The sequence below is a fragment of the Ursus maritimus genome, unplaced genomic scaffold (assembly GCF_017311325.1).
Source record: "Ursus maritimus isolate PB19 unplaced genomic scaffold, ASM1731132v1 scaffold_8, whole genome shotgun sequence".
In the NCBI taxonomy this organism is placed as follows: Eukaryota; Metazoa; Chordata; class Mammalia; order Carnivora; family Ursidae; genus Ursus; species Ursus maritimus.
Window position 1 is genome coordinate 18,693,976 of NW_024426996.1, and position 19,837 is coordinate 18,713,812.

Consider the following 19,837-nt stretch of genomic DNA (forward strand, 5'->3'; position numbering starts at 1 on the left):
TGCAAATGTCTATTCATTTGAGTTTTTGTTCTTTGGTAAACCAAATTGCGTCTGTAAAATAATATGGTTCTTACACTTGTAGGTAAGGTGCCATTCAGGTTTCAAATAATTAATCTCAAAGTAATACCGTGTGGTACCTTTTAAAAAGGGTCTGACTAAGCACAGGGGCATAACCATAGGCCTTTTCACATCTCAGTTCGCTGGCACCGTCCTCCTTTGGAGCTGTTAACTTGAGGACCATGCAAGCATGTGTACCTTTCTTAGGTAATTTACCTGCAAGGATGATTGTGTGTGTTTGGCAGTTTGGGGCTAGAAAAGGAAGAATAAAAACACACCATAACTTGTATCATGATAACAGTACCCTAGGGATGGATTGATTGTGAAGTTATTTCTTTGACTTAACGAGGGCTGTAAAAAGTCAAGAGATTGACATTTACGGCTAATACGTGAATTGCTTTTGAAACCAACTGATCTCCAGTGTTGTGGCTGCAGCCTGATGCGGTAGCAGACAAGGCGGCCGCTGGTAATAGCATTACGGGCAGAACGGCCACGTGGAAGAGTCTGGCTGGTTGCGAATGTTAGCACCGACTCATGAATGTGAGAGACATGGACAGGAGTCAAATGGAGGTCAGATACCAAAAATGAATATCCACCGCTTCCTCGTGCTAACCCATGTCCTATGTGGAAGTCAGGAAGGTGGTTGGGGGTGGGGGACTGAGGAGTAATGGTATTTGCTGTCGGGCTGGCGTCTGTGCTTGTAGACTAATGAGAGCGGGCCTGAGAGGAGCGGGGAAATCAAGAAGGTGACCCGACGGAAAAAGTGTTAGGAAGAGGATGGTCCGAGTCGAGATCAATGTACTTTAGCCTACCAAAAGTGACGCGGGACGTTCCTACGCCGGCCCAGAGAGCAGCTGGTTCTCTGTAGTAGCTGGTCTAAGATGTCCCTGTGGGGTTTTCCTGGCCCAGCGTGAAGAGCAGCCTGAGGAGAGAGCTAAAGTTTACAGGTCTGAAGGACCACCTTATGTGTTGCGTGTCTCAGACTCTGAGAGCGAGGATGGCTTGTCCCGTCACTGCCCTGGCGGTTCTCCAGCATCCGGGGAGAAGCACTGGACAGCACGGTCTGTGAGTTTGCGTGGTGCTGGAAATCGACACGCAGAGCGGGCTGCAGTCCTTTGCTTTTCCCCCGGCAGACGTACAGGAAGAATGTGCAGCAGATGATCCAGTGTCTGATCCGCAAACTTGCCGCACTCAGCCAGTACGAGGAGGTCCTGGCAAAAATCAGCTCCACGTCCACGGATCGGCTCACCGTTCTCAAGACCAAGCCACAGTCCATACAAAGGGACATCATCACTGTCTGCAGTGACCCTTACACTCTGGCTCAGCAGCTGACTCACATAGAGCTGGTAGGTCCTTGTCACCCTTTGCTGTGGTAACCACAGAAGCTGTTTATCCGCTGTAATGTCACGGGAGATTATACTAGAATAATCCAAATGGGAAGTAATATGTGCAATACCTACACTATGTTTTGCTTAGACATTCCAATATGAATGTTTTTGACATTCTGGGAATTCACTTTTTTTTTTTTTTAAGATTTGTTTATTTATTTATTTATTTATTTATTTGAGAGAGAGAGAGAGGAGAGAGGAGAGAGAGATTGAGAGCACAGAGGGAGAGGGAGAAGCAGACTCCCCGCTGAGCAGGGAGCCCGATGTGGGGCTCTATCCCAGGACCCTGGGATCATGATCTGAGTCGAAGGCAGACGCTTATCTGTCTAAGCCACCCAGGCACCCTGGGAATTCACTTTAAATACCAATAAGCAAGACTGATGGGCAAATTTATTGACCTACCTCATCTTCTCTACCTTTCCATGACTTGCCCAGCCTTTCACTATGTCAGGTAGCATTGACTCACGCAGAATATTGCCTCTGCTCAGATCTTGAAGATGATGACAATATTTAAAATTAAAGACTCATTTTATAAGCTGCATAAAAAGTGGGGGTCATGCCAAAAGTCAACAGAAGGAGTTAACAGTCCATTTTTTCTCATTTTCTTTAATAAGGTTGACCTGGGGTTTTGTGTTTCAGGAGAGGCTCAATTATATTGGGCCAGAAGAATTTGTTCAGGCGTTTGTGCAGAAGGACCCTTTGGACAATGACAAGGTAAGAATCAGTCTACCTAGAGGTCAGCTCTGAAATTGGAAATGGAATTTCTTAGTCTGTGATGGTGGGTACAAGAGGCAGAAATTGGAATTATTTTGTCTTAGGTTTTACAATCAGAAAGGTTTTTTTTTTTCATGAGCCACGTCTGATTCATTGCCGTTTTCTTAAGCCATATCTTCAGGCACCGTCACCATATTCTTCCCCTCTCACAAACGGTTAGCCTCTTCTTCCTCCTTATTGGGAAATTTAATAAGCAAGTAAATGCAGGACTTGTGGTGATGAAGGTAGGAGATAAAAGCATAATGGTTTTAGCAGATTAAGTCAGAGAGAAAACACAAGAGAACGCTCATGATTCAACAATAACAGGGCAGTGAAGACAGGATGCACACCCGGCTTGCTGAGCAACGGTCTCCGTTGCTTCGCCTTTTGTTTCGAGGTGAATCTCTCACGACAGGTTTATGGCCTAAGCGAAGCCCACATGTGAAGAAAATAACACGGGGCATGGACTATAAAATCGGTAAACACACATAAGAAATTTTTTCCCCCAGTGACGTCCAGAAGCATCTCAAGTTGTGAGGCAAAGACTGTAACCCCCACTAATGGAAGCCCCCCTTTGGAACTGAGGGTAACAGCTGTTTTCCGGCCTTAGAATAGCTTCCCTCAGTACAGGAAGCAAGGATTAGGTTTTATAGTAGACGGCTAGTGGACTTTTTGTTTGTTAGGGTTTTTTTGAAGGAAGGAAAGAGGAGTGTAATTAACCTGTTCAAGCTTGGCCTTGAACTCCAAGATGGGCTTAACTCCTTTTGCTTTTGAATAATGTGTCATTCACCCTACTAAAGACCATGCTGGCCTAGACTTCCATTTACCTACCGTGGAAGATACTTAGTGTCTTGCTACATGATGCTCCAAAATTTTTTCCTAGACTTAATTGTAAGAGAAAATGTTCTGATCCCCGGCTCTCTCAGCTTCTTGCTGTGTTGCTGGCAATTGGCATTCACACCCCATTTATCAGTCAAGATTGTTTTAGAATGCAGCCAAAACCCTTTGAATTGTGCTTCTGAGGACAGCTCCCACCGAGGGTAACTTAGTTTCCGAGGAGGGAAGGGCACCATTTTGAATGCCTCAGAGTACATTTCTAGACCTTATGGATTTCACCGGACTGTACCGAGAGACTGCGATATATCTGTAAAGGGAGTCAAGAATGTTAGTGATTTTCTTTCTCTCGGTCCCCATCCCCTTGTCTTAGAAAGCTGTCTTGCTCCTATTATTCCATTAACTGGAAGAAAGGCCTATATCTGACAAAAACGAGAGCCTAATCCACTGTCTTTTTTGTCTCCAATTCATCTGCTTCCTTTGCTCTCTCTATAGAGTTGCTACAGCGAACGGAAGAAAACACGAAACTTAGAGGCTTACGTGGAATGGTTCAATCGCCTCAGCTACTTCGTTGCCACAGAAATCTGCATGGTGAGAAAGCAAGTTTTCTCTCACTCTCTCTATTTTTTTTCATACTTATTTTACATCTGTTGGGTCTACGTGTTGGATCACTGCCCTGTTTTTGTTCTCCCCCTTTTCTGTAAAGCCTGTAAAGAAGAAGCACCGTGCAAGAATGATCGAGTATTTCATTGACGTAGCTCGGGAGTGTTTTAACATTGGCAACTTCAATTCCCTGATGGCGATAATCTGTGAGTGTTTTCTGGAAGATACGTGTCCTTTTTTAGTCTAGGTCCTATGAAATGTGTCTACTAAAAATTTATACGTCGTACAGTTTTATTAATGAAACTCTACTTTTTAATCCTGAATTGTTTTAGAATGTTCAGAATGTGTTAAATGTCAACGTCGTACAAGTGCGTATGCTCTTTTTGACGTGTGTGAGAATTCATGGAATACATCCCGTCAGTTTGTCCTCATCTGAATATTTATCGATAGACGCTCATAAGTGAGAGAGTTGTGTAAACGAAGGGTTGTAAAAAGTGTTTGGGCAGCCTGTGTGTCAAGCATTAGAGAAATGCATGACCCGAGACTACATCGTATGATTCTATCAGTACGGCCCGGAGGGTGGCCTGAGAAACTGGAACGTGTTCGGACTGTCCATGCTCCTAGTACTTTCCACCTGCAGCATCTTATTACCGCGGTGTGCAAACTGTGCTCCTCCTTTGTGTCGTGGGGATTTTAATACCAGTGACTGTGTTTCTTTCCATTCATCCTATAAACATAGTGCATGGGGTCATGCCACAATTATTGATAGTGACTCTTTCATTTAAAAATACCCTAATCTATAGGATAAATCATATGTTTATCCTACACATTGTAGGTATTCAGTAAATAGTTGAATATTTACCTGACCCTTTAGAGTCAGAGTCAATTGGAAGTCGGAGAATCCACCAAATGTGTAATTCAGTGCTTTTGATCCTGATAACTCCCCCCTCTTACCAATTCTGTTTTCCATTTACTTTTTGACATAATTTTCCTTGTTTTCTCCCTAAAAATACTCACCAAATTTCAGCTCTTTGTCTGGTTTACTTCTTGAATATAGGGAACAGAAAGATCATTTAAATCAGGGACCTGAAAGTCCGTGGTCTGGGTAACAGAAGATTACTTCATTTTCCCCCGTATACCATTAAGAAAATGTCAAGACCAGCCATGTCATGGGAGAAAGTATTTGTAATACATTATAGCTGAAAAAGAACTTGCATTCAGACTCTATAAAGGACCCTATGAATCAATAATAAGAAGACAAATAACCCAATGAAAAATGGCAGATTCTTAGATATGTCACAAAATTTTGCTTTCATATATTTACTGTTACATTATAGATAATAAGCATATGAAAATATGTTCCATTAATTAGTCATCAGAGAAATACAAATTAAAATCACCATGTAAAACCATTTCACACACTGGAATGACTGAAATTAAAAGGACTGGGTGAACCAAATATTGGTGAGGGCGAGGAACAAGAGGAATTCTCACATATTATTGGTGGGACTATGAAATGGTATTTCTACTGTGAAAAACTGGCAGATTTTTTATTAAGTCAACTTACTTACACTTAATAATGAACACTTTTTTGGAGGATCACTTCAAGTGACTTTTCTTATTTGTCTGTTTCCGCTTGTTCTCCCCCCGCAACTCCATTTTAAATGGGAAGCCGGCATGAACATGAGCCCAGTGTCTCGACTGAAAAAAACATGGGCCAAAGTGAAGACCGCGAAGTTTGATGTTCTCGAGGTATGTGAAGCTGACGCCTGGCTGTTAACGCTGTACACCCAGGAAGTGGGATTCTGCCGCGTGAGTTTGCCTCTAGATCAGGGAGTACTACAGAGAAGAAAGCCCATCTACCCTTCCAGACGTAGGGAATGGAAGGGGGTTAGAACTGGCGGAGGGGAGAATAAGCCAGGTTGTAGACCGGCCCTCTCATAGGCAGAGGTGTCCATTTTGAGGAGAACCGACTGAAGAAATGGTGACCTGTCAGTTACATCCCATCATGGCCAGGACGGAATTTGGATCCTGAACCGTTAGGAGTGCTGCTTCAGAGCGGCCCCGTAACTTCATTTATTTACAGCGCCCCAGGGGAAAGGTTCCCGTCCCTGTAGAAATACCCGTTCGCCATCCTTTCAGCAAATTTAGCTAACCTGTGCAAAAGCTCTTCCAGTATAATTCTGAGGATAGTAAGAATTGTACATAAAGGCATTTGTGTTTGGGTCATATTAATGTCATTGTCACCTTGGCAGGTTGGTACTTTGAATCAATGGTCTTGGGAGATAATAAAAAAAATGTTCTTTCCTAAGTTTTCCTCTAAATTGGGAAGTATCATTGGATATATTGCATCGTGCTTTTATTCGTATTGTCTAATAAATGCCTTTTCCTTCTTATAAGATAATATCCTTCAATTAATTGTGAATGATTTGTTAACAAATGCAAAGAACGAGTTCACCGCAAAGGGTTGGATCACTGTGCACGGCCAACCATCAGCTGATCCATTACCATTCAAATGAAGCCTGGAAATGGCTTCTTATGCTGGTGTTTATTCTTCGTTATCTATTTTAAGTCTAATCTCCACAGTGAACCTGGAAAGAATTTGGTCTAGGTTGACATTACTGAAGCTGACGTCAGCTTATTTAAATGAACCAAACCTCAGCAAAGAAAACGTTTGTGTTCTGATGTGTTTTATGCCTACACGTGTGTGTGTGTATATGAGAGGGATAAATCCTATCCTTAATGAGTTCTCTCACCTATTGCAATTCTTAAAAAAGATCTATTTATTTTAGAGAGAAAGAGAGAGATAACGGGAGTAGGGAGGGGCAGAGGGAGAGAGAAATCCAAGCAGACTCCACACTGAGCATGGAGCCCTACACAGGGCTTGATCTCATGACCCTGAGGTCGGGGCCCGAGCTGAAACCAAGAGCCAGGAACTTAACCAACTATGCCACCCAGGCACCCATCGCCTATTGCAATTTTTTACGTAGGGTTAAAAGTATGATCTTGCAAACTTTCTGCCGGTGAGAAGTAAATGATTAATAGTCTTCTCTCTTTTGTGGACAGCATCAGATGGACCCTTCAAGTAATTTCTACAATTACCGAACAGCTCTTCGTGGGGCAGCACAAAGGTCTTTAACGGCTCACAGCAGCAGAGAGAAGGTATGTGCCTAAAGGAGTTGTACTCACGGTAGAGCTGCCGTGTGTTGCAGTGAAATGCAACGTGAACTCCCGCCCCGAGCTGCTTTAACCTGTTCCCATCTAAGAGAGAAGTTGATGTACATGGAAATGTTTATGCTTTGCCACACAGAGAAGGGGAATGCTAAAGGAAGGTACCGTGTTATTATCCATTATAAATGGATATTACTGTGTTATTATTGCATTATTTAAATGATCATTTTCTAATATGTCTTAGTTGTTTTTCAAGCAATAAATTCTTATGTTAAGATGACTAATAGATAACATTAGAGTAATTTGGTTTAATTGAAAATAGACATTTCAGCTCTGCACAAGGTAGCTGATTTAGTGTAACCTTTTTTCTTAAAAGAATTAGCTTACCTCCCATGGTTAAGTCATTTATTTTCAGAAAGTAGGTTAGTTGCTGTCGCATTAGGCCTGCTGTTTTAATTGGATATATGGGTGGCAGAAAAAGTATAGGGATGATATCTGAGAAATTAATGGTCCTTACTCTATCTACTGTTCCCTGAAACAGTTTAATACTACCCTGGATCTATCATACCCTCGACTCTGAGGGTCCTTTCTTGGCCCATGTCAGTGGCCTATTTCCTTAGGTAGAAAGGAAAAGTCATTTCGACGTTTAAGGATCATGATATTTGCAAAGTAAATACCTGGTTATGGTAAATGGGCTGATGAAATTGTTTGATGAAAGTTACGTTTCGCTTAGATTCTATCCATCTTTTAAACTGTATCTTCAACAAATTTTTAGAAATGAGGGTAAAAAACGTTTCAGGGCATCTCAATCCCTTCCACAAAAAAGCTTCAGCCTCAGTGATCTGTAATAAAAACAAACACAAAAAGAAATGCCACCTTTTGAAAATGTTTAATTGGTTCTCAACAAAATCCAAAATATCAGTGCTGATAACATTTGAGAGACACTGTGAATACATTATTTTTTTTTTAAATAAAGAGACAAGGTCAGAGAGGAGATGAAGCAGGGAAAACTGTCTCACATTAGCCTGACAGAGAGTACAAGCTCTTAGGTTTTACTTGCCCAAATCTCAGCATCCCTGTGACAAGACTGAGAAAAAAATTGAATCAGAAGTTTCTTCAGCTTTAGGAAATCAGCACATGGGGGGCTATCTGCACCCTCTCATTCCCCCTCCCAGCTGGATGCCAGGCTCCGTCTGCGGGACCCTCCAGGAGAGCCAGGAGGCTGTGGAATCCTGTCTCTAGCAGGGAGCTGGAGTCCTGGCCAAAGTCATTCTGAAGTCCAGCCCCCCAGAAAGACTGTACTTGTGGGACTCTAATAGCTCTTTCCAGAACACAGTCCAAAGTATTTACCCTTTCACATCATTTAATAAATTCTGTCCGCTTTAGTTCTGTTGCCCTTTTAAACCAGTTCTGTGTGAGCATATGAATTGTACTCTTGAGTTCATAAAACAAATGAAATCACCACCATAAAAAAAAATGCCATTGCTTTTTCACAATTGGTCTCAAAGGCTATGAATGAAAACATTTCTGGGTAAAACGCATCTTTTATTCAGGAGAGTTGGGGTTTATTTTTCCTTTTTTTGAAGTGAGAAGAAACTCTCTTTATTCGTAAGTAATTTAAAAATCTTTCTAGCAACATGGTTCGGGGTAATAGCATCTTTAATATTCTTTCAAATTGTAAGTTTATGTGGCCAAGGTGGCACATCGCTAGGTCCCATATCATAGAACAAATCAATTCTGTCTTCCACATAGAGGCCCTTAAATGATCTTTAAGTAGCTATTTTTCCTATGGGTGCTCATGCCTCCAGGTTTTTAACCATTCCTTATGTGATCCCATGGATTTAAATCCTTTTACCGTTCCATTTATGTTCGTGGGAACTCGTTCCTGCTCAACAGCATTCATTTCTAGGTATGAAACGGATAATGCCTCCAGGTGTATTTGCCAAGTCTCTGAATGAAGAATATTTTGAAAGAGGGGTGCCTGGCTGGCTCAGTTGGCGAAGCATGCATGGGACTCTTGATCTCAGGGTCGTGGGTTCGAGCTCCATGTTGGGGGTAGAGATTCCTTAAATAAAATTTAAAAAAATATTTTGAAAGGGAATTAGAAAACATTATTACTTGAGAAGGTCTCCCATTAAAGACACCATTGGCAGGATCTCCCAGAAACCAGGCTTTTACTCCCTCCTATCGGTAACCCATACATCTACCTTAGTGCCTGGAAATCCAAAGTCCTTATAATCTCCTGATTTTTATTATGTTAGGTTTGTTGTAGGGGCTGCAGATATGAAGAGAACTATCAATGAGTAAATTAGAAGTTGAAGAGCCTGTGAGACTTCTTTCTGGCATGTGGGCATAAGGAACGGAACAGTGAAGGGAGATTACGTATATTTCTATATTGTGTGGCTCCCGGGCTATCCTAAAACAGGTGGTGGGCCTGGGCTGGTTTGCGGGCCACCATTTGTAGACTCCTGGCTGTATTGCCAATAACTGTGGGGCCGCATCTTAAGCCAAGGTCCAACAGAGTCCAAAACCCAAGCTTCCCCATCAGAGGTGGTCTTCCAAAGAAGTGGGGTCCGGGGTGTGCTTTTTCATTGTTACAATGGCTGTTCAGTCCTAAAATAACAGAGGTTAGCCAGTAATATTTGAAGGGGAAGGTAATGAGGGGATCTTTACTGATTCAGCCTGAGAGACTCGCACAGACAATGGCAAGTGATTACAAGTGCACTCAGAGACGCCGTCAAAGCTGCAGGTCCACTTCGGCCATTACAGCCGCCAAGGACATAAAAAATAACCAAAGCTTGTGTTTTTTGAATGACTTTCGGGGGAAATCTGAGTTGATCTCTTGAAGTGAAAATGGAGACTTCATATTTTTGCGTATGAGCCCAAATGTATGTTTTCCAGGGCTCCCATCCATTTAGTGTAGACGTACTCCATGAGTCATAGGCTTAGGGAAACTTCAAAAACCTGCTCTTGGGTAAACAGCAGAGGCCCACAACTTGTGTTTGGAGCACGGTTCACACTGTAGCAAATTTAGAATCTTCAAAAACTTGTTGGCATTTGAGAAAAGGTGGAGTTACCATGTCTGAGCTTTGTTTGTTATGGGCTCGGTAGGATTTAGGATAGTTTCTTAGAGATTATTATTGTAGGTTAATTAATTAAATACCATCTCATCAAATCAAAGACCCGAGGCAGGCGAGTCTTACTCGAGGTTTAGTTCTTCAAACAGCCATTAATCCTAATTTACACATTTATATTCCTCCTCCACTTGGACACACCTCACAACATACTGTGCAAGGTACTGCCTAGGTGATTTCCCATGAGAACAGGTGCCTACGTGTTCTGTCTTATGAAGGCCAGGTTTACCCAATAGGAAGTTGCCAGCGACTATTACCTAAGACCCTGAGCTCTCACGTTATCTTGAGCAAGGGTAAAATGTCCATCTAAAAAGAAATTCATCTAAAATGTAGACGTCTAAATGATACAGCAGTACAGATTTCTAGCAGAGAGATGGGTCGCATATCTTACAATCTTGGTACCTGCAGCGACAGGTGTTCTATTAATAGTTTGCTCTAATTAAGGGATCGCTAAATGAAAAGCAAGAGTTCTTTTATCTCTTCTTCCATTCATTAGAGCTGGAACTTTTTGATTTATGATACACTGTTGCAGTGGGGAAGACGGCAAAAGCTACATGAAGCCACCCACCTCCTAATGCTTGTTGTCTTTGCTGGGGTTTGGTTATTAATAGCATTTGCATCTGTAGCAAAATTATGCAAGGGAGAAAACTGCTGTCACGGGTGGTGAACAAAACACTGTGTCTTAATTCATCATAGCCTATTACGTAAGCCAGCACTACTGTCGCTCATGCATTTCTTGTATTGTTTGATGAGAGGCTGAATATCTATTTGCCCAAGCAAACCCAAGTCTTGTCTTTTCTCTAGATTGTGATACCGTTCTTCAGTCTTTTAATCAAAGATATTTACTTCCTCAATGAGGGCTGTGCCAACCGCCTTCCAAATGGCCACGTCAACTTTGAGGTAAGGGTAGGCCACAGAATCTGAGCACGGAGAGGGGTCAGCCTCTCCAACGTTCCATTTGGGGCCAGGCAGCCTACGCAGATTCTGAAGTTCTAGAACCCAGTTTTCTCTTTGTTGTTTTGTAAGAAAATAACACTACTGAGTAGAATAAATTAGCTGCAACATTATTATTGATTATTATCTGGAGGTATGTGAGTAAATGTTTACCTGTTCCTCACAAATACCTATAGCTAGTTTTTATTAAATTAAGAAAATTATGTAGTTCAGTTGATTCGAAGCCAGAGGAAAAGATTAAATGGAATGCTCATGATTTTTTATGACCGCTTTTCAATTTTCTTTTTTCTTAGAAATTTTGGGAACTGGCCAAACAAGTGAGTGAATTCATGACGTGGAAACAGGTAGAGTGTCCATTTGAGAGGGACCGGAAGATCTTGCAATATCTACTCACGGTGCCAGTCTTCAGTGAAGATGGTGAGCAAGCCTAGCAGCTGGGGCTGCCCCCAGCATCCCCAAACCCTGCAATTAGGAAATGGGTGCAAACGTGCCTGCCGTCTGGTTCCTCATGTAACATCAGGCCTGTCTTCTGACCTGGTCCAGCTTAAGAGTTTTCTGTTGCACAGGAAACCGTATGGTTTATCCCTAAAATATTTGCCAGGCACTCACTCTTCACTCATCAACAGATTGTTTCTGTATTTAAACATTCTTTTTATTTTTAATTTAATTCTATTATTATTATTTTTTAAGATTTTATATATTTGACACAGAGAGAGAGCGAACACAAGCAGGGGGATTAGGAGAGGGAGAAGCAGGCTTCCCGCTGATTAGGGAGCCCGACGCAGGGCTCGATCCCAGGACCCTGGGATCATGACCAGAGCCGGAGGCAGCTGCTTAACCGACTGAGCCACCCAGGTGCCCCTAAACATTCTTTATAATACTAGAGCTGCAGAGTTTTTGGCACAAATGGAAAGGTTTTGAAGGACTTTATCCCCCCATGTTTGGACTTGTTTCATTGGAGAAAAACGGTGTTTTGTTTGTGGTATGTTGATACTAAAAGTAATTTGAAAAAACAAAAATTTAAAAAAAAAGAAACCAGTTAGTTGCTACCTGCTGCTATTTGAAAAAGTAGTGGAAAATCTTCACCTGTTAAAACATTAAGGAATTTGAGGCAGAAACAGTGATTTTACTGAAAAAAATTGATGAGAAGAGAGTTAAAGTTTGTAAAAGACTTAGGGATTTATTCTTTTGATCTTTTATATCCTAATATTCTAGAAATCAAAGGTATTATTAACAGTTTCTCATAGCAGATTGATAGTGTTTTTGATAATGACTGAAGTGCATTTTGCATTAATATTACCCGTTCCAGAGGGGACTTGATTGCTATTAACCTCTACAAATAGGATTAATAGCAAGCTTTTAAATCTTTGAATGAGATTCTTTTTGATTTAAAAATAAAGAAAAAATATTAGAAAAATGAAAAAGTGGCCTGGAAAATCTGGCTTTTTTAGTAGGAAAGGTTTTTTAAAAATCAAAGCTACCAGGAAAGGATCCCCGCCCCCCCTTTCATCCCCTTCTTCAAAAGAACATAAATGTGAGCGTGTGATAGCATCATGTGGCTTGCATTTGTAAGCTGTTTCTCCTCATAAACTGTCATTTAATTAAGTGCCTTTTTGGCCTAGAGGCCCGTGGGTTTTTGTTGAGATGGTCAATCCGGCAAAGTAATATTCTGTGTTCTTAATGAAACTATGATGCTTCTCCATTATAATTGAATATGTTAAAGCGTTTTGCTTTAGGGTTTAGCTCACGTTAAATAGGAGATGGATGGTGGTGGGTAATACAGCAGGAGAAGGCCTCAGTGTTCACGCATTCTTACTTTTGGTTGATTGTAGCGCTCTACCTGGCTTCCTATGAGAGTGAAGGACCTGAAAATCATATAGAGAAGGACAGATGGAAGTCCTTAAGGTGAGTCTCTGTGCTTCTCATTGCTGTGAACCTCCATAGGCCATGTTGGACTTACTTGAGGAAAGCCACTGCTTTCTGTAGCAAGTCCCTTCCTGTGTGTTCCGAGTCCTCTCTGCTCCTTATCGCTTGTCACCTGAATCTTTGTGGCTGCGAATCCTCATTGCCATCATCGAGTTTTATCGCCTTTCACTTTTTTATACTGTCAGATATACAGTGACTCTGCTTTCCTTTCTTTCTCACATTACTTTATGGAGTAAGGAACTGAGATTATCCCATAGTATGTGTGGTGGAAAGAGCACTGACTCATTCTCATCAACTAAAAGATAACAAGTTCAGACTCTATTTCTGAATAGTTCTAACACTAAAATTTTATTTGACCTGAGATAAAAGAGACCCAAGTACCAGTTGGTTCAGTAAATCTGAGTGTGTCACTGTTTTAGCAGCTGGATCTTGGTCTCCGTTTTATTTTGAGAGAAAGAGGAAGTTGGGACTTTATTTATCTTTTAAAGATTTACTTATTTGAGAGGTGGGGAGGGGTAGAGGGAGAAAGAGAGAGAGAGAGTCCCAAGCAGACGCCCTCCTGAGCGCAGAGCCTGATGCAGGGCTTGATCTCAGGACCCTGAGATCATGACCTGAGCAGAAATCAAGAGTTGGATGCTCAACGGACTGAGCCGCCCAGGTGCCCCCGAAGTTGGGACTTTAAACATAATCGAGAATCTATTCAAATTAAAGAGTTGTGTTATTCTATTGGTATTTTCAAAAAAATAAGGATAGGTAAATAGGTAAATGTATATTTTAACCATCTGAGATATTTTAATAGCTAAAATAGCCCAGGATAAAGTAATCGTATAATCAAAATTGCTCTATTTGTATCTCCACTAAGAGACTCTGGGAACATGTGCCTTTTGGTACCAGGGTGGACAAACACATTTCTCTTCTTCGTAAAGTCATTTAGGAGTCTTCATTATACTTGATATTGGGCTACGTTTCATGAACCAGGGTATCTTAGGTATATTTGGTTTTGTGTGATTTCATTTGTTTCAAGGGAAAATTTAGATTTTCTGTGTACCTCTCAGTGATGAGGGATGAGGTACAGAGGCAACAGAATTATTATCCTTAGAACGCGTCATGGTGAGAGGGAAAGGATCAGAGATGTTTCTTTTATCCCGGACACAAGCGTAAAGAAGGTGTGGCCAACACCTGGAGTCAAGGGACTGTAACAGGCTTGCTGGGCCGGTGCTCAGATCTACTTTTATGAAATTGTGTGCCTGTCAGTGGCATATTTATATTAAAATTTCGTATTACTCTGTTGGGTTAAAGGATATTTACGGCACTCTTCAGTGTTATTCGCCTGTAAAACGTGATCCTCAGCGTCCACACCTTGCTGGATAAGAGCTTAGGAATGACTCCTTGTTGTTGTTCTTTTTAGGCGAACTTTGCTTTCCGTGTTTCTCCTCTTTTTAATTCCCTTTCTATTTTTTTGTGAGAGCATGAAGTTGATATGGCCCCTGAGGATAGCTTATTAACTTTTGTGACTTTTATAGGATTTTTAAAGAACTAGTAGGCAGGTAAATTGGCTGTACTTAAATGATACCTGGTATCGGCATTGCCTGTGAAATCCAGACACATTAAATAGTCCAAGCCTCCCATGTACTTCTTTTCCAGGCTTTTCTGATTGTTATTCTTTTATGCCATATTCCTAGTGGTGAGTAGGGCTTGTAAAGTCAACGAGTTGATAGTAAAAACTAAAGACCTAATTACACAATCTCTTCCCATATCTGTAGATACCATACACACAATATACAACAACAGTTAACATTCGACTGGTTGAAATGTGACCAGAGAATTTAGTTGAGAATTTAGAAATATGGAGTGAAAACGAGAGTGCCCTGTACTGGCTTAAATTCAGACACAAATCTATGAATCTGTCTGCAGTTGTGTTCCACTCAAAAGTGTTCAGTAATAACGCCTCTGATAAGCATTCATTGAGGGGCCAGCCCCAGCACAAATAGAGAGAATGGTATACGGGGAAATATGTATATAAACACTGTGAAGATCTACTCTTGGTAGAACAGACTATTTTTCTACATGAAAATTGTTTTTAAGGAGCCTTGAAGAACAAACTCTTGTTTGAGGCTGGGTGTGAGCTCTGCACTCTGCCCTTTCCCCCTCCTGTGTAATCTCAAGGCCCCGCTCCAATGCCTCCCCCTCCCTGACCCGTATCTCCCCAGAAGGGGTCGAAGGCAGTCGTCTTCTCCTGTTACAAGCCAACTGGTCGCTCTGTAGTGCATTGCTTCTTATCCCTACTACAGCGTAAGCCCGTGGCGGGCAAGCGTGGGGTCTTTCCTTCCCACTGCGGCACTGGGCACGTGCTCCTGCCATGCTGGGGAATGACATTGCGTTCCTGTAGGTGTTGGCCACATCATAGCAACGACCGAGAGGATAAAGCAGAGAAAATAGGCTATGATCGTTTGCAAAGCTACATGTGTTAAGTGGATACAAAGACTAATTATTCTAGAATGATAGTACCTACCTGAAACGTGTATTACATTAACTTTGAAGGCAATTAGATAATTTCCCATAGACGCTTTTCTTGCTGGCCCTAGCCTCGTCGTTCAGACACTTGGGCTCAGCAGTGGCAGTGACACATACACCTCTGAGGGTAGACACCTTTCTTGTCACTGGCTATTTAAATGCTCTCAATGGGCACTGGAATGTGAAGATGCTTCTATTTACTGAGTAAGCTCATCTGTGATAAGACCAGTGCAGATGTAAAAGCTTTTCATAATTAATGACTTTTGTTTGTCTTTTTGTTTTTGGTTTAATATAAAGCCAGTCAAAATAAAGATTTACCTATGAACAAAGCTTTTGCCACCTCCATTAATAAATATTTATTTGAAGTGACTGGGAGTCACTAGTACAAAAACTGGGACGTCAATGCTTAACATTTTTTTCCTTCTTTTTTTTTTTTTTTTTAAGAGAGTGAGAGAGCATGCATGGGGAGGTGGGGGCAGAGGGAGAGAGAGAGAATCTCAAGCAGACTCCCCTCTGAGCAGGGAGCCCCACGCGGAGCTGGATCTCACAATGCTGAGATCATGACCTGAGCCAAAATCACGAGTGGGAAGTTTAACCTACTGAGCCACCCAGGCACCCTTCTTCCTCTTTTTAACTCCGTGTGATCAACCTTGAAGCCTAGGAGAGGTGAAGCTAGTGTTAGGCAAGACATTTTAATCCGAACTGAAATCATCGGCCGCATTCGTCCTCTTGCCGTCTTCTTTATTCCTCAGGTCCAGCCTCTTAGGCAGAGTGTAAGGAGTGGGATGCTGACCATCGCTGCTGCTGCTGCTGCGTCACGTGGATCGCCGAGGGGCTGGCCTTTGTGTTTTGGCGTCCAGTCCTACAAACTATCCTGCTAAGTCCCCGCAAGCAAGCTGGCTCAAGAGCAGATGGGGAACTTATTTCCCACAGCTGACGGATTGACTCGGATTTCGGGAGACTGAAATGTTCACTGAAGACACTTGAGAAAGAATCCTCCACCGATCCGGCTCTGCACGTGATTCATCTTCTGGAATTTCCATGTGAATCACAGCTCTGCACTTGGATGGAGCTTTCTTTTGTGTGCGTGTGTTGTTTTTGTTTTTTTTTTTTTATTTGGTTGAACATTTGCTGCTAATGGGACTTGCCCAGCTGAGTGCTGGCTCTTAGGAAGCCCATGTTTCTTTGTTAACTTAAATGAAAAAGGGAGAGGAGGGAGGGGAGACAAACTTCCATGTAGATCCCAACTTCAGCTCCACGGTATTGCCAGGAGGGGTAAGACTGGTTCAATGCTGACTCTGGACTTTGTTTCCCCTTTAGTGTGTACTGTGTTTTGAATTCCTCTCCTCCCTCTTCCTGCAAGATTTTGAGTTGGCTGCTGGTTAGCAAACTCCTTTTTACCCATATAAGTTATTTAATATAATGAAGCTCAACACTGTGGTAGGAAAATAGCCACTAGGAAAAAAAAAAAGCAGAGTTTGTCGTTGGACTGCTTAATGTTCTAGAAGGACTTTTTGTTTTCTCTGCCCTTCTGAGCTGTTTACAACTGACCACTGTGTTCTATAGATGTATTTTTCAGTAGTTTTTTTGTTACTTAGTTTTCCATCATGCCTATTTTTTTCCTCTTGTAAATTTAAATGATCTGACTTTAAGGGTCTTGGAAAAAAACCCATGGCCTAATTACAATTTAATTTTTTGAACAGACTGTTATTTTTCATTATGTTTGGGAGTCTGTTGGTGACTAAACATGTGAACAAAGAATAAATTGGAAAAGTTAACCCCCCCCACCCTCCACTGCAGCAGGGAACAAAAACAAATGAAGAACATCTTGCTGTTAATGCAAAGGTTGATCTAATTGTGAAATAGTTCACCTTGTTACACATCTCAATAAGTCTGTAGTTGCTCTGCAAACAGCCGCTATATTTATTTACTCTAGGAGAAACTGTAGAGTAGTAAACCGTGCTAATGAAAAAAAACAAAGCATCATGTTCAAAACAGAGATGTATTTGAGAACTTACTGACATGGTTTCCAGAAACAGAGCCTGTGTGTGTATGCTGCACGTCGTCTCAGCAGACCGGAAATGTCTCCAAGTTGTCCCTTTACAACCCTCAATATATTTTACACTCTGCGGCCAGGAGCTGTGGCGTCTCTCTTTACTTGCATGGATGGGGTTGTGGGGGGGGGGGGGTTGTTGTCAAAGCAACTCAACTCAAGTGACTGGCTAGGAGTGTGTCTGTCCTTGAGGAAGTGGCCTTGAGGAGAATGTGTGTGGACACTTATTTTCTAAAAATGGATCAGAGCAAGCATTTAATAAATAGCACTTGCCAGGCACTTTCCAAGTGTTTAGCATGGATCACCATCCCCACTTTTTAGGTGTGGGAACGGGCATATTAATAATAGTAATAATAGGGGCGCCTGGGTGGCACAGCAGTTAAGCGTCTGCCTTCGGCTCAGGGCATGATCCCGGCGTTCTGGGATCGAGCCCCACATCAGGCTCTTCCGCTATGAGCCTGCTTCTTCCTCTCCCACTCCCCCTGCTTGTGTTCCCTCTCTCGCTGGCTGTCTCTATCTCTGTTGAATAAATAAATAAAATCTTTAAAAAAAAAATAGTAATAATAGTAATACTACTACTAATAGTTTGTCCAAGGCCACTTAGCTGTTGAGAGGCCCAAAGGTTTGAAGGAGGCCTTCTGAATACAGAAGCCAGGCTTTAAACCATGCTGCCAAGCCTTCTTCAACTTCGATATAACCTTTCAAACTTGCAAACAGCCCAGGGATCTTGCTTCAGTGAGGATTTGGATTCTGTAGGTCTGGGGTGGGGCCCAGAGGTTGCTAATGCTATCGGTCCTGGAATCCCTTAGAGTAGGAAGGCACCCCACAGTACTGCCCCTTTTCCCTGAGGAATGCCTCTCCCGGAGCTCTGTGCCCCTTTCTCTGTTGCCATGACAGCGGTGCTGTTTCTCTCTCAACCATCCACATTCAGGGTCAGCTAACTATGGGCCGCCGGCCAAATCTGCCACAAGTAACAATGGTTGAAAAAAATCAAAAGAATAAAATTTTATGATTTGTGAAAATCATTGAAATTTAAATTTCAGTGTCCATAAATAAAGGAGCACACAGCCACACTCATCCGTTCAGGCCGTGTCTTATAGCTGCTTTCTGCTGTAGAGCCTTCTAGTTGGGGCGGAGACTGCATAGCCCGCAAAACCTCAAATATTCATTCTCTGGCCCTTTGCGGAACGTTTGCTGACTGACCCCTGATCTCAAGCGGCCGTTTTGAGCGTTACATAAGTAAGTTTGCCAAGATGCTGTAAGGTCTCCGTTAGAGCATTAGATACCTACATGTGGCTGCAGGAAAAATTTTACTGAAGTGGTACTAGGCTTAGAAGCAATGTGATGCTAAGGCTATTTAAACAACGTTTTCATGGAAGGAGTTGCCATCTCACACCTGGCCTCTTTCTTAGTGTCTAGATAAACCCGGGATTTAAACCGCGTAGTTGGCCGATCTGTGGCATTTACTATTCTCTTCGTGCCGCGCACTTGGACTCCCAGCAGGTTATCGACTCCTGTCTTACTGGCGGGGCTGGACGGAAGCCTCGGTGAACAGCGTAAGCAGCACCGGCCCATGTCAGTCCGTGGGTTTCGATTCAGGAGGTGATCTGTCCAGGCTCGCCCGACATTCCAGAGCGCGCTCTGCGCTGAGGCCTGGAGGAGCTTCCGAACAACCTGGGGTTGGTAGGGAAAGAAGAATGTACCTCTCTCCGTGGGAAGTGTCCCCTGTGTTCGCGGACACAGGCCTGAGCTCCCCAGGGGCGGCCTGCCTTTCATCTCACAAAGAACATCCTTGGATACGGTCATGCAACCTTGGGCGTTTGATGGTTTTCAGCTTTATCCCGCCACGCGGCCTGGCTCCGGCACCCCCGCCCGGTGCCTCCCCCGTCTTGTGCTTTTCTCCCAGCACACTTCTCTCTGGCCTTTTCTTTTTCTAACTGCCGCCCATATGCGTCCTGCACTTAGAAGCTCTAGAAACCGCTACCTGCCATTGGGGGCTGAGTCGCGCCATCTACAGGAATGTTGGGCAATGTTGGGAGGTCTACTACAACCCTCACCCGCTGCGGGGTACATTGTGTTTACTTTCCACCGTCAACAAAAGGCCGTGCCTGCCTCTTTTCCAAACATCTCTTACTATTGTGACGGAGAGTGCACGACTGGGGGTAATTTTCTTTTGGAGCTAAGGGTTCAAAGGAATTCCTAAATTCGTTGCCTAGAAAAAAAAATGTGAGTTACCTGGAAACTAGTAACTAAACATAAAAAACTCGAAGATACTCTGGTAGCAACTCTGTCAGCTTTCCCCTTGAGATATATTTTTTAAGACTTCAAGTAATCTCTACCCCCACAGGAGGGCTCCACGGACAACCCCGGAATCGAGAGCTGCACACGCGACCTCCTGAGCCAGCCAGCTGCCCCACCAGTAAGACATTTGAAAAGGAAAGCCGTCTGCC

The 19,837-nt window shown here is 42.6% G+C and overlaps 1 protein-coding gene across 1 annotated transcript in view; it reads left to right on the forward strand.

Moving 5' to 3' along the window:
* Nucleotides 1-17,472, forward strand: part of RASGEF1B (RasGEF domain family member 1B) — a 37,272-nt gene extending 19,800 nt beyond the window's left edge. The window contains exons 5-14 of the mRNA XM_008693279.2: nucleotides 1,191-1,403; nucleotides 2,085-2,159; nucleotides 3,528-3,623; nucleotides 3,739-3,841; nucleotides 5,308-5,387; nucleotides 6,702-6,797; nucleotides 10,745-10,840; nucleotides 11,188-11,311; nucleotides 12,727-12,799; nucleotides 16,087-17,472. Of these exons, the coding sequence (XP_008691501.1) occupies nucleotides 1,191-1,403; nucleotides 2,085-2,159; nucleotides 3,528-3,623; nucleotides 3,739-3,841; nucleotides 5,308-5,387; nucleotides 6,702-6,797; nucleotides 10,745-10,840; nucleotides 11,188-11,311; nucleotides 12,727-12,799; nucleotides 16,087-16,111 (981 nt within the window). The 3' untranslated portion in view covers nucleotides 16,112-17,472. The remainder of the gene's footprint in view (nucleotides 1-1,190; nucleotides 1,404-2,084; nucleotides 2,160-3,527; nucleotides 3,624-3,738; nucleotides 3,842-5,307; nucleotides 5,388-6,701; nucleotides 6,798-10,744; nucleotides 10,841-11,187; nucleotides 11,312-12,726; nucleotides 12,800-16,086) is intronic.
* Nucleotides 17,473-19,837: the final 2,365 nt, after the last annotated feature.